The sequence below is a fragment of the Echinops telfairi genome, unplaced genomic scaffold, assembly GCF_000313985.2.
Source record: "Echinops telfairi isolate 266 unplaced genomic scaffold, ASM31398v2 ScPeMD7_7412;HRSCAF=8450, whole genome shotgun sequence".
In the NCBI taxonomy this organism is placed as follows: Eukaryota; Metazoa; Chordata; class Mammalia; order Afrosoricida; family Tenrecidae; genus Echinops; species Echinops telfairi.
The window spans coordinates 13,431,827-13,446,056 of NW_022111312.1; the positions used below are offsets into that span (position 1 = coordinate 13,431,827).

At 55.0% G+C, this 14,230-nt stretch overlaps 1 protein-coding gene across 1 annotated transcript in view; it reads right to left on the reverse strand.

Annotated features, from left to right (window-relative positions):
* Window positions 1-2,379: 2,379 nt before the first annotated feature.
* The window catches only part of ABCB9 (ATP binding cassette subfamily B member 9), a 33,402-nt gene continuing 21,551 nt past the window's right edge, over window positions 2,380-14,230 (reverse strand). The window contains exons 8-12 of the mRNA XM_004709604.2: window positions 12,234-12,422; window positions 11,387-11,560; window positions 5,806-5,965; window positions 3,528-3,664; window positions 2,380-3,089 (exon numbers count right to left, since the gene is read on the reverse strand). Coding sequence (XP_004709661.1) covers window positions 2,829-3,089; window positions 3,528-3,664; window positions 5,806-5,965; window positions 11,387-11,560; window positions 12,234-12,422 — 921 coding nt within the window. The 3' untranslated portion in view covers window positions 2,380-2,828. The remainder of the gene's footprint in view (window positions 3,090-3,527; window positions 3,665-5,805; window positions 5,966-11,386; window positions 11,561-12,233; window positions 12,423-14,230) is intronic.

Here is a 14,230-nt window from a genome sequence, read left to right on the forward strand (position 1 = left end):
ATGAAATGATGTTTTCAAAAAGGAAATGGCTCACGTCAATGGAAACATGGGGGAGTCCGGTCCCGTTCAAGGCTGTGGGTCAGATGTGAAGCTGAAGGTGGCTCCTAACTGATGCAGCTTCAGGAACTGATGAACCAGGAAGGCCAGCCAGGAAGTAGGAAGATCAGTAGGGGGTGAGGGCAGGGGCAGATGAATCAACGTTCAGTAGGCGTACAGTCCTGTGGATCAAAGGACAACACATTAGCGGGGCAGCTACTGATGGCTCCACGGGGTAGCATGCAATATGGCGGGCCATTGGCTCAGGTCACAGAAACAGATCAGAGTCAGATGCACCATCCAGAAGCAAACAAGCTCCCCACAGTGTCTACTCCTATAGGAAGTCTCCCACACTCCCAAGGAACTCCATCAGGGCTGTGACCTGAGTAGGGGGCTTGCATTCCACCCTTACCTGCTTACAACTTCTTGGCTGCTGAGTTGATTACACCGTGTTGGGCAATGTCTCGGGGGAATCACTAGGCCTTAACTACCGAACCACTGAGAACCGGACCCAGCCAAATTGATACAAACTTAATTATCACAGGGGGTGTGAAAGTGTTCTGGAATTAGATAGAAATGATGGTTGCCCAAACCGTGAATGTGTGACAGATCCCTGAATCATTCACTTTAACCTACTTAATTTTTTTAATGATCAACAGACTTCATTTTGTATTTTAATTTCACCTTAATTTTAAAAAATGGAGCCAAAAATTAAAAAGTTAAAGAATTTTTACTATGATTTTTCAAAATTATACTAGCTCTTCGACCCAGACCAGAAATAAGTTACCTCGGTAGTGGGGGCTGTTTCCGTGACGGGTTCCCTGTGGAATTTTCCAGAATGCCAGTGGAGGTTCTGAGGAGGAAGCGGTGGAGGTGGCAGCAGCGCAGTTCCGGTCCGGGCGTGGTTATGACTGGGTGATGTGGCCTGTTCCTTGAGTGGGGCTTGTTCTCCGTCAACAGAAGCCACGGCAGCTGCTTCTGCCCTCTCCCAGGAAGTCTTCCGAGGACATGGGAGGGTGAGCTTTGCTTCCTTGGCATTGAGTGCTTCCTCTCCCAGAACAATACCTCCACCGCATGTGCCTGCCACCCAGAAATGACCATTGTCAACATCCGGGCCCCTTTGTTTTCTGTTTTCATTGCACTGTTGCACGGTATGGTCACATGGATCCCAACCCCACGTGACAGGGTGGAAGCACCTCACAGGGCTTCTGAGGGGAACCGAAGGAAGCTGGGAAGGGCAGGATCAGGGCTCTGCGATGGTTGGGGCGAGGTTTCCCATGGAAATCCTTTTAGGCCAGCCCTGGCTAGCCTTGAAGAAAGCACAGGTGTGTTGCTGTGACGGGAATTATTCCTCGAGGTGGCTTCTTTGCCCAGCCTTTTTCTTACCAATGTCATCTTCCATTCTCTAAACACTTCACCCTGTAATGATCCTGAATCCTTCAGAAAAAAATGTATCAAAACGATGCCTGTGAAGTCTCCCCAAAAAACGGTTTCCATAGGCTTCTGGGCTCGCCCCTCTGCCTGTTCCTGGCCCAGCGGAGAAGGCACCCAGCCCAGGACAGACAAGCATTCCTGAGAACGTGTCTGCTGGCTGGCATTTCTCAGGGCCAAGGAGGCTGCAGGGAGTGAGGAGGAAGTTTGGCTAACTCCAGCTGCCCACTGCCCAGCCTCAGCTTTCCCAGGAGGCTCAGGGGTCCTGGGGCTTGGAGGGGACAGGCGCACAGATGTGACAAGCGTGTGAATGCCTCCACTGGACCCCTGGGGACATGAGGCCCACACAGGGGGCTCCCAGGCTGGGGAGTGGCCCTGGGCCACTAGGAGACTCTCAGCTCCACCAGGAGGGTTGGGGAAGCTAACCAAGAGATGAGAAGCACGGCAGCAGCCCAGGCAGAGATCAGGGGTCAGAAATCAGAGGTAGTACACTTTATTGACCCGGTTCTCCCGACAGCTCTTGATCCCCCCCAAAGTCAACCCCGGGGGGGCGGCTTTTCTGTCATCTGTTGACAGACAGAGAAGAAGACGTGGCTCCTTACCATCCGCAGGGCCTCATACAGCAGAGCAGGTAGGCAGACGGGCAGGGAGGGCAGCCGCCAGACTGGGGAGCGGGGGAAGGGAGGTAGGGCCGAGGGGTACAGTGCTGGGTATGGGCTGGGGGCCCCGAGGCCTGGCCAGCCCCCCCCCCCCCAGTTAAGGTTGTAGTGGTTCACAGTGACACTGCCTTCCGATTTGACAGAGAGGCGTCTGCCTACGTGCCCTAGCCCCTCGGTCTGCCTCACCTAGCTGGGGTCCGGTGAAGCCAAATGTCCCTCCCACCCCCCACCCCTCACCCCCTCAAAGGGACAAACGAGAGGCCTGGTTTTCCCCTGATATCCCCCCAGGCTATTAGGGGAGGGACCATTCCCTCCCGGCCTAGAAGCTTCTGAGCATCTCAGCAAGCTTGCCCACCGTTGACTGGCCAATAACAAAATGTTTCTGAGACCCACGAGCCGGCTGGGGCCATGGAGCAAAAGCAGAAGAAAAACCTGGTTGGGTCTGGGCTTAAAAAGGTAGCTGGTCCTCCGAGGAGAAGCCGGGTGGGCATGGGCAGTGGTGTCTGTCTGCAGTGCCCTGACTGGAGGGGGCAGCTCATGGCAGCAGGGCTGGTAGGCCTGGGACCAGGGAGGGGACCGGGGCACAATGCAAAAAGCAGTGATACACAGGATGTGGCAGGTGGCCCTCGGGCCGGGCCTGGGTTTGGAGGGCAGCTGGGGCTGCCAAGGACATGTCTGCCAGGCGGGCACCCCATGGGCTGGTCAGGCCTTGTGGCTGCCATTGGCGGGTGGCTCCTTGTGACCTGGCGTATAGTCCGAGGTGGGCTCGAGCCCAAGCATCTGTCGCTGCACCAGCTTGGCATAGAGGCCGCCCTGGGCCAGCAGTTGGTGGTGGGTGCCCTGCTGCACCACGCGGCCCTTGTCCAGCACCACGATGAGGTGTGCCTGCTCCACCGTGCTCAGGCGGTGCGCGATGACCAGCACCGTGTGCTTCTGCAGGTTGCCGTGGATGGCCTGCTGGATCTGCGGGGACACGTGCAGGCCTCACACGCCGACCCCCCCACCCCATCCCCCACACACACTCTAGCACCTCCCAGACTCAGTGGACCTCTGTGGAATCAGGGGGCTCAGGCAAGGTCTCGCTACGAACCGATCAATCCACACACGGCTAGACCCATAGGCGTCACCCGGCCTGCCTCACTGAGCCACCCATGGGAGGGGTGTGTGTCCATGTAGGGGCCTGAGAGGCCCATGTCTCTCTGCTATGCCCTTTCATTCCCAGCAATCCTTGCCCCCCACCCCCCACCCCCAGCATGCCCAGGAAGACCCACAGCAGATGGGTGGGCCGAGGCCTCTGGCTCTCTCTAAGACCCTTCCAGCCCCCATCTGGGTATGGTGGGTGGGGCTCTGGTCCCCAGGCTCTGGCTCCCCCCACCCACACCCACACCCACACCCACTCACCATGTACTCACTCTCCGCGTCCAACGCGCTGGTGGCTTCGTCCAGGATGAGGATGGGCGGGTTCCGCACCAGAGCCCGGGCCAGGGCCACCCGCTGCTTCTGGCCACCCGACAGCTGGGCGCCCTTCTCCCCAGTCTCTGCCGGGTAAGGCAGAGGGGCAAGGTCAGCAGGAGCCAGAGGGCAGGAGCAAGGAGACCACTGACCCCACCGCCCGGCCACTCCGGACTAGCTTTCTAATCCCAAGGGCACAAAATGACAGCCTCTCTCCCTGACCAGGGACCCCAACCCACAACAAACACACCGCCATCTAGCGGTCTCCATTCGGAGCACCCCTTGCCCTGCCAGTAAGAGGCAGGCAGATGAAGACCTACCAAGACGCCATTTCCCACTTGTAGCCACAGCCCAAAGTTGGGGAGGCAGGGGGGTGGGGCACAACCTGCACCTTGGCTCCTGCCGCAGATGGGGGCGGAGAAAGGCCCAGGGCTTGCAGAGCCTGCGTGCACACCCACCTGGCTGTGCGAGCTGTGATGGCTGCTTCTCCAATCCACCTGGTTCAGGTGCCTGGCTGTTTGGCCAGACCCTCACCTGGTGGCTGTTACCCATTCAAACTAAACACCTTTGCCTCCAAGCGAACTCTGACCCCTGCTGACCTCAGGTGGGTTCACCCTGAGCTTTCCAAGGGCTGAGCGTTTGGAAGTCAACAGCCAAGCTTTTCTTCCAAGGCCTCTCAGGGTGGACCCCCGTCTCCATCCCTTGGTGAACAGTGAGTCTGTGAACCAGCTGCCCTCCCTGGGGGCTCCTATCCTGTCACCAGAACCCAAAGCTGGGGGGGCGGGGGGCGGCCATCAATGAGATAAATGCCCACAGAACCCAGATGCCAAGGAGCAGGGAGGCACCCCATGTCTGAATAGGCCAAGATCACCAGCTTCCTGAGTTAGGCTGGGTTTTTTCACAGACAGGTCTTGCACAGTGTAAACGAGGTGTTCCCTGTTCCTCCTGTAAAGGGGCAAAACTCAGAAACCAAGCTCCCCACATGGAGTCAATTCGGACTGACAGCAACCCTCCAGGGCAGGACAGAGCTGCCCCTGGGGGTTTCCGAGACTGAAACTCTTTAAGGGAGTTCGCTCCTGCGAAGAGGCTGGTGGGTTCAAACGACTGCCCCCGGGGTTAGCAGGCCGGAGTGTAAGCACGGGCTCCTGTCAAGGGGCAGGGGGATGAACAAGTGCGCACAGTTGCATGAGGACACAGCAGGAGGGTGGAAGAGGTTTCAGTGAGAGTGAGGGCATGGATAAGACTTTCCTTTGGGGGCCATTGAACAGCGCTTGTTTCAAGAGTCTGAGCTCCTACTCTGAGGTCAAGGACCGCTGGTGGCACAGTGGGTAAAGCACGCAGCTGCTAAACAGAAGGTCAGCGGTTTGAAGCCACCCTCCGCTCCGAGAAGGAAAGGTTCCGCTGTCTGCTTCTACAACGTGGCAGCCTGGGCCCCCTGGGGGTGGCCCTGCCCTGTCCTACAGGGTCGACTCTCTGGCTATGGGTTGGGTTTTTCTCTCTGGTGACACAGGGCTCAAAGCACTTCAGTGCTGACCACGAGGCCAGTGGTTTGCACTCAGCAGCCCGTCCCTGGAGAAGGCTGTGCCGACTGCTTCCTAGATTTACAGCCTTGGGGACCCAACAGGGCAGTGCTTCTCCTCTGCGGGCATCGCTTGGAGCCACAATGGAGCTGATGGCAGTGGGTTTGATTGGGGGTTTGGGACTTTTGAGCTAACAAGGTCAGAGAATGTATCAGCACGCAGAGTCATGATCTTTTTTTCTCCCAGGTCCTCACAGGCACACCGCAGCCTGCAGGGTCAGGTTACTGTGAGCGCAGGGAGGGCGTGCTGGCTTCCCGACAGCAAGAGCTCACTGCCTGTCTTGTGTCCCATTTCGTTTCTTCTCAATCACGTATCACACAGGGTCGATGTCACCTTTCCAGGGCGGGGGACCCCAAACTGTGTGTTTTCCGGCTTACTGGCTGCGGGGTGGAGGTGGTGTGTGTGTGCATGTGTGTGTGTGTGTCTGTGAGTGTGTGAGTGAGTGTGTTAGAGGGAGAGCCCCAGCTGCCTGGAATCAAACTTCAAGATGTCTCTGTAGTCGCCTGGGGTCTCTTGACACTTCCCTGGTCTGTTCTGCTCTGAGTCCACCTGTTACTTAAAGGATCCGGCACTGAAGACATGGAACCGATATGCTCCGGGGGTGGGACGGGGTGGGGAATGGGCGGCGGCGCAGGGTCCCAGCGCACCTGTGCCGTAGCCATCGTGCAGCTCCAGGATGAAGCCGTGGGCATTGGCCTTCTGCGCCGCCTCCACCACCATCTCGAAGGGCACCGCGGGCAGCCCGTAGGCGATGTTGTCGGCGATGGAACGGGCAAAGAGCACGGGCTCCTGGCTCACCAGGGAGATCTGTGGGGAGGAGTGGGCGTGAGGGGTGGGGAGGTCATCCGTAGGGGAGGACGGGGCGGGGAGCGGGGGCACACCGAGTTCAGGCCTGTGAGGGAGGAGGTGGGCATAAGGGGGGGCACTGAGGAGGTCCATGGGGAGGATGGGGAGGCAGGTGGGCATGAGGGGGTGACTCAGGGCATCCGTGAGGAGGGGGAGGGCACCGAGGAAATCCGTGGGAAGGAGGTGGAGCACCTTGAGATCTGTGGGGAGGATGGTGGACACAGGTGGGGTGGGGGTCAGGGGTCAGCTGGTTGTCGCCAGGACCCTCTGCTAGCACCAGTCAGGCTGCCTCCCCGGGGTGGGTCATGGGTAGAAACTTGATCAGGGCCTGGGAGGCCAGCCTGCCCAGCTGCTAAGTTCCTGACTGGCCTCCCTCCAACAGCAAAGGCCTGGCTGTGAGCCGGGGCCTCTGCCTCTGCAGACCAGGAAGCTGGCTCGGGGCCCTGTGGCCACAGCTGGCCCCCACCCCCCACCCCCCACAGTGCCTGCCCACACTCCTGTGAAAAAGGCTCACAGGTCCTGCAGGCCTGGAACCCCCTTCTAGAAACCGGTCTTGACCGAAAGAAAGGAAAAAAGCAGAGAGGATGTTAATGGGCTCTGTAAATAGCAACAACAAAAGGAAAAAAATTAAGCAACACAAAGATTTTTTTTTTCTTTTCAGAAATAAGCTAGCTGCCCGTGAATTGGGGGTGGATGAAATAAGTGCACTGCAGCTCATGAGCTCAAGTTACAGAGGGGTACACACACACACACACACACACACACACACACACACACACACACACACGGTGGCAGGGGTATGTTTGGGTTTAAAACATGTATCCACGTGGCCGCCTTCACAGAACCAGTATATTTATAGGCGGACCAGGAGTGGGGAGGGATATCGAATCAGCTGTCACACTGGCTAGCGCCGTGGGGTGACATGTGTAGGGTAAGGCAGAGGGAAGTTGCACTACCAGATAATGAAATCCACCCCTACATATGGGAGCACACTCAGATTGTGGTGTTTTACTCTTTGGGGATTATATAAGTATCGACTTAAATGCAGGAGAAATACAGCACATCATCAACAAAGGTTATCTGTCACTGGCCTGTATGTACCGGAAACAGGGCTCGCCATCTTTTCTTTCACTGTGTTTGTGCTGTGAATACACACGGCAAACACCTGCTCCCCTGAGGGGAGACACCCACTGCCATCCACGGGCTCTGACTCGCTGGGGCCAGTGCAAAGTCAGACCCCACCCCAGGTTTCTAAGATGCTAAATCTCCACAGCGGCAGCGGCCTCGTCTTTCTCCCCTGGAGCTCCTGGTGGGTTTGAACTGCTGGTGCTGACGTTGGCAGGGCAGTGCTGAGCTTGCAGCACTTCCAGGGCTCCTCGTGACAGAGAGACGGACAGCCACCAGACAAAACAAAGCTAGCTCCCACTCAGGAACGCCGTGCGCTTGACACGGGTTCCAGTCTTCGCGCTATGTCAGTCATTTTGTGTGTGTGTGTGTGTGCGTGTGTGTGTGTCAGTCATTTTTACCGATCTGCACACCCTGCTCTCGTGCACTTACCCCCTTTTAGCTCCCTGCCTCTTATCCTCCTCACCCAGGTGTGAGAGTGACCACCGTTCACCTGGTCCCACGTAAGTGATGACGGAAGGAGGCAGTACTTCAAGGGTGTCATCCTTGACTCTGGAGTTCACCAGCTATTTTGTTTAAAGGCGACTTTGAGGGATCGTTTTACTTTCAGGCCAAAAGTATCTCGGGGTCTAAAGAGTATCACGAGTTTTGGGGATTCCTCCAGGCTCGTGGATTCAATAAGGCTAGATTTTTTTTTTTTAAGAATATCAAGTCTTTTCACTGTTTTCTACACGTTCCACTGTTTCTGTCAGGAGCCAGCTAGTGTGTCCCCGATCAGAACAGTCGCAGGAGGTGGCTGGGCACCATCTACTTCTTCTGATCTCAGGAGGCTCCTGGAGACAAACGGTCCTTTGTCTGATTTGGGGTTTCCTTTGATCTCTGTTGGCCCAGACAGAAGACATCAATACTTGTATCTTAGATGGATGAAGGTAAGCTTGTAAGACCCAGGGGTACCCACCAAACAAGGTGTCAAGACGTAAGCTGGAAGCCCAACAACAGGCCAGTGGACTGAGATGCTGGCGCCTACGTCTTCAGACAAACAGACAAGTAATTGTGGCGACTGCGAGAACGTATCAGCACCTGTTGGGCTTAATATCTTCAGCCATGAGAGAAATGCAACTTAAAACCCTAATGGGCTACGCTCCACACTGGCCAATTTGTGAGGATTCCAGACGGGACAAGAGTAAGTGTTGACAAGGTGGGGAGTTGGGACGCTGGCCGAGGACTAGTTGGGAGCCAGCACACTCAACAACGGCTGTGGCAGTTTCCTAAGCTGCCCTTCTCGAAGGAGAAACCCGGGTGGGGGGTGAGGGGGGGGCTGTCCCTGTGCACACACACCAAGAAACGTAGACATGAACAGCCACAGCAGAAGTGATGTCGATGATGCTACAGGAACTTATATCTTTGCTCACAAATGGGTGACACCAATTCTGGGTCACTGAAGTTAGGCTGAGACATCTAATTCAACCGCAGTTGGAGTGCTATTTCAAATGGGAAAGTGCGTTTACACCTGTGGTAGACTTTGTTCAATGGAAAGTTTCGCTGTATTTTACCACCAGATTAAAAAAAAAAGGAGCATCATTTAAAAACTGAATGTATTTAAAATAAAGCACAAAGGAAAACATGTCTGTAATATATCAGGCTTTGATTTGAATGGAAAGGCCCGTCCTTAAAGATCTTGTGCTATAACTTTTAGAACCATACAAATAAGAATGCTTTTAAGTGGACTTAAAAGTAGGTGTGTACATATTTTTAATCAGTATTAGTTGGAAAAAGTTTTGTTTGTTTTTCAGTTGGGAAAATGTTAAAAACCACCACATAATATAAACCATTATGACATCTTCTTTAACAAAGAAAGAAAGAAAGAATTTCCACAGCAGCTGTGTCAGTAATGGCGGGAACAAGTCCGCTCCCATCAAAAGCAGGCTGGTGGGGAGGCGCCCGTGTGGCAGAAGCCATCTGGCAGTGAAGATGCGTGAGTGACATGCACAGGGTGAGCATGGGCCACTCTCACGAACAAAGCTGAGTGGAAGACAAAAGACCCTTTCTCTGCCCGCCCCTCAATACAACCCCAAAGCAGGTCACATACCGTGGTATGGGTTTGGAGGTGCACACAGCAGTGGCCAAGCTAAAGGAAATGATCATGAAGGTAAAATAGGGGCTCAGGCAAACACCTGCGTGCCTGTGGCAGCGAAACCATCTCCTGTCAACTTGAGCAAAGGGGTGGAGTCTAGCCTGTCAATCAGGTCATAGCCAATGAGACCTCTGTGTGGGCGTGGCCTTCTCCTTAGGATTTGGGGAATGCCTGTCTTCCTCATGGGAGGCAGGACACATTCTCTCTCTGCTTCCTCTTCCTGGGAGACATTCCTGTTGACAAGCCACATGGAGCTCTGTGGATGGCAGTCAGAACCTTGGAGCTGGAAGAGCCATGTGGAGACCCACACCAGTGCTAAGGTGCTTCCACCACCACTGGATCCACAAGACTTTCCACCCACTGGCCTGTGATCTTCCTGCACTCGGCATCATTGCATGGATTGTGTGGGTCAGAAGAGGAATTTACAGACTGGTATCCAAACATGTGGGTTAATATCGGACTTATGGACTTGATCTGGACTGGCCTGCGATGTTTTCCTAATATACAATTACTCTTTATATACAGTTCTCCCTTATACACATATGAGTCTCCCTAGATTTGTTCCTCTTGTCAACTCGGACTCACACAGTGCCAGTGTGGACAGTCCTACTGATTACAAAGCCCTAAAAGCGAAACAACCCCATTGTCCACCTGCGGACAAACGGCTAAGCGAACTGTGGTAGAGCCGCCCAATGGAGGATGATTCCGCCAGACAGAAAGACCAGAGGCACAACCACTCACCCCTGGCCATCACAGCACTGCTCATAAGAGCGAGAAGATGGGAACCGCTTTGGCCCAAACACACGATGAAATCCGACGCAACTTTCAGGAAAAATGAGGCGTCTGAGACACCTCGTGCTGTAGGTGATGCTGAGCGAAAGAAGTCACTCACGAGAGGACCGCTGCACTATGGGACGGCTGTCGTAAACCGTCGAGAAAAGGTTTTCACACGAAAAGAAACATTCTCTGATGGCTACCAGGGGTGGGCGGGTAAGTTGCTCGCTAGAGGGTAGGCGTGTAGTAACTTGGGTCAAGGAGAAGGAAGGAAGGAGGGAGGGAGGGTGGAGGGAGGGGAAAAAGTAAGGGAGGGAGCAAAGGAAAGAAAAAGAGCTACTGAATTCTACAAACACTAACACATGTGAAAGGCATTCATCAAAAAACGGTCCCCTTTAAAGCCTATATGTACCTCTACTTTCCAACAACTAGTGAACCATTCCATTTTAAATATATACATATCATTAAGATCATTCAGTAAAGCGCACATCTAAATCTTTATAAAATGTAGCATTGTATTGTATTGCAAACACTTCTACGTCATCCACTACTTTCTAGACTTTTCTGCTCCGGGAAAATGTACAGTCTTGGAAACCCTAGGGGAGTTCTCTGCCTTTCCTTAGGCTCAGAACTGATGGCAGTGGCTTTGGTGGTAGGTTTGTTTTTTTCTTTTCTAGAACGTGTTCAGCAGAGAATACCAGAAAGGTGTGTGTGTGTGTGTGTGTGTGTGTGTGTGTGTGTTGTGTTAGGGGGGCCTGGGGCGGGCGGGGTAGGGGGTCTCTTAAAAATGGAGCACCGCTGTGGGCTTGTTGGTCTTGCCACTCCCCCACCCCCTTGCCCAGAACTACTGAATCTGAACTTGTTAGGGTGGCTTAGCAACCTGTGTGGACAGCCCTCTGGTGGCAAATGCAGGGAGCGAGGCTAGATGGCTACTGAGGTTTTCTTCCAGGTGATGAGAAAGTTCTGGAACGAGATAGTGGGGATGGCCACACCATACAGTGAGTGTGTTATGAGTATTTTACTATACACACAGTCTTCAAAAAAAGAGGTGAATGTTTTGAGAATGATGAGGGCAATGAATGTACAAATGTGCTTTACACAATTGATGTACGGTTGGATTGTGATAAGAGTTGTATGAGCCCCTAATAAAACGATTTAAAAAAAAAAAGAGGTGAGACGGTACCTCTGTGAGAAGAAACTAGCCACAGGGTGGGTGGGCTGGGGGTGGGGGCTTCCAGAGTGTCCTCTGTCTTGACCTAGGCAGTGTGACATCGGTGCCCGTTCTAGGGGGCATCCCTGACTCTGGAGTGCTTGTCTCTGTGGAGAAGGGCGGCGGCCCAGCTACCTACCACTCTGTGCAGGTACTTGTGGTCATAAGCACCGATGGGCTTCCCGTCCAGCAGCACGCGGCCCCCGTCCACCGGGTAGAAATTCTCCAAGATGTTGACGCAGGAGCTCTTCCCGCTGCCCGAGGGCCCCACCAGGGCCGTCACCTTGCCTGGGGTCAGGCTGAAGGAGACATTCTGCAAGAACACGCAGGCACACGTAGGGGGTGGGGGTCAAGGGCTCGGGGTCCCCTGGACAGGAGGCTATGGCCTCTGCCCAGCCCGCCCCTCCTGCTCCCCCAAATGGCCCCTTTTGTGAGCACCCTGCTCTTGTTACTCCTGCATGGGGCATTCTTTTTGCAGAGCCCCACCTGGGCCCCTCTTCTCTTTCTGAGCCCAGCTCAAGTGTCACCTCCTCCGAGAAGCCCCCTGGAGCTGCTTACACCCCCGCCCCCTCGGTCCACTTTATTTCTATTGCTTAAGAGCTGAAGCCATTCTGTTAACAATCCAACTGGGAGGAGTGCTGGTGTAGCCGGTTACTGCAGGGTCAGGGGATCCAACCCCTCAGCCACTCCCCAGGAGAAAGATGAGGCTTCCTTCCAGATTCCGTGCCAGGAACCCGATGGGAGTCCTCCTACGCCGTCCGACAGGGCAGCTAGGAGTCGGAATGGACTGAGGGCCGTGGGTGTGGTTTGACCGTGGGTGTGGTTTGACTGTGGGTGTGGTTTGACTGTGGGTGTGGTTTGACTGTGCTACGTACACGCTCAGTCACGAATGGACTTTTCCTGTTTTCTCCCCAACTCCAGGAGGGGGGATGTCAGAACTTAAAGATCCCCAGATAGCTCAGGCCGGCCCCGGGTTGCCCTCTTACCTGCAGGACCTGGGTGTGGGGCCGAGTGCGGTAGGTGAAGGTCACGTTCTCAAAGTCCACCCGGCCCTCCAGGTGGTCGGGGGCCAGCGTCCCATCATGCACCATGGTCGGCTGCCGGTCAATGAACTCGAACACCTTCTCGGCGGCACCCACGCCTTGCATCAGGCCGCTGTAGACAGAGCCCACCGACTGCGGGTGGGAGGGAGACAAATGCCCTGTCCCAGGGGCACCCCTGCACTGGGGCTTGCTCATGGGGCTGGAGGGGGGTGGGCATCCTTGGGGGAGCAGAGAGCTCGAGGAAGGAGTAGCATTTCTAGGGGAGGCCTGGGGGCTGTTGGCATGCCCCTTCCAAAAGAGAAGCCAGACTTTCTGGATGAGCCTGTAGACCGATCATCCTGAGATCCTCTCTACCCCTCCAATCAAAAAGGGGCCCCAAAGGGCTTCTTAAAACTCAACAGTACTGAAGAAGTTTAGTTCAACTAGGTCAGCTTTGAACATGCTGTTCTTGTACCACCTGTCCGGTGCGATGAAACTGACAATAGCAATAGCTGGTGATACAGAGGCTGCGGGGGTGGGGTGGGGGATGGGGGAGGTAGTGCTGGGGCAGGGGGGGTGGCTCATGTTAATGATGGAGGAACAACTCTGAAAAGGAGAGTGAGAATGTAGTCCACACCCCTGACCGGTACAGGTAGACCGGTGGATGGGTGCTGAATGGGTGGATGCTTTGTACACGAGCCTTGGTGCCCCAGTAGGTTGTGTATTGTGCTGCTAGCTGCGAGGTTGGCGATTCAAACCCACCAGCCACTCCTCGGGAGAAAGGGGAGGCTTTCTACTCCTGTAAAGATTTACAGCCCTGGAAACGCCCAGGGGCAGTTCTACAGTGCTGCACTGAGTGGCTGTGAGTCAGCAGTGACTGAGGGCCATGGGTGTGGTTTGAAGCACTGACCTTTGTCAGAGCAGCCTGCGAACCCATGTGTCCAGGGTCCTGGGCGCTAACTCTCTGTCCACCCAGCAAGGGAGGAACCAGGCTCCACGGAGGCACTGGGAGCAGAGAGCAGTGATGGAGCTCCGGCCTTTCGGCTGCCCTGGCACTTTTAATCCCAATTTTAAAATCGAGTCTAAACTGATGTCATCTATAAAGAAATACGACCTCTAGTGCGACCTCTAGGACACTGGCTGGCTTGACATGCTGTGAGGGGACCCTGCTGGTGCCCGGCTGCCAAGCAGAGGGCTCGAGGTTTGAGGCTACCCAGAGCTTCCTTGGGAGGAAGGTCAGCTTCCAAGATATCGGCGGAATGCTTGCACCTTATAGCCCATCTCTCATGGCGCCATGAATGGATTCTGACTCATAGAGGCCTCACGGGACACAGACCAGCTGCCCCTGTGGGTTCCTGGGGCTGGAAGTCTTTATGGGAGCAGAAAGCCTCATCTTTCTGGGGAGGACAGGCTGGTGGGGTCCAAGTGCCGGCCTGGGGGTCAGCAACTAATACGTAACCTGCGATGCCCTCCATGAGGGTGGCATCCTGGGAAGCACTCTGGGGGTTAAAAAACAAAAGAAACCTGCAAGTCTGGAACTGAACCCCCTCTTCACAAAAACCCCAAAACCTCCCCAGAAAATCAACCGTGGTTGATGAAAAGGAGAGCAGTCGCGGCATCACAGTTCAGAGGTCGGGAGTAAAGGAGGGGCTAGAACAGGAGAAATCAGAGTGGAAACGGAGGTGCCCTGGGGGGCTGCCGGGGATGAGCCCAATCCAAGTGCAAGAAACTGCTGAAATCCGCCCTGTAAGCCTTTAGCCAATTCACAAGAAGTTTTTAGAGAAAACAGAAACCCTTGGGGGCAGAGTTCCTGTCCCACAGGGTCACTCTGAGGGGCTTTCCTGGGCAGGGGGCAGGGAGCATGGCGGGCAGGCGGGGTGGGCCTGGGTTTGTGTTGCTCACAGAGGGGGCAGGCTCCACAGCATACCCATGTTGACCCCCGTCTTGTCTCGTCCTCACTC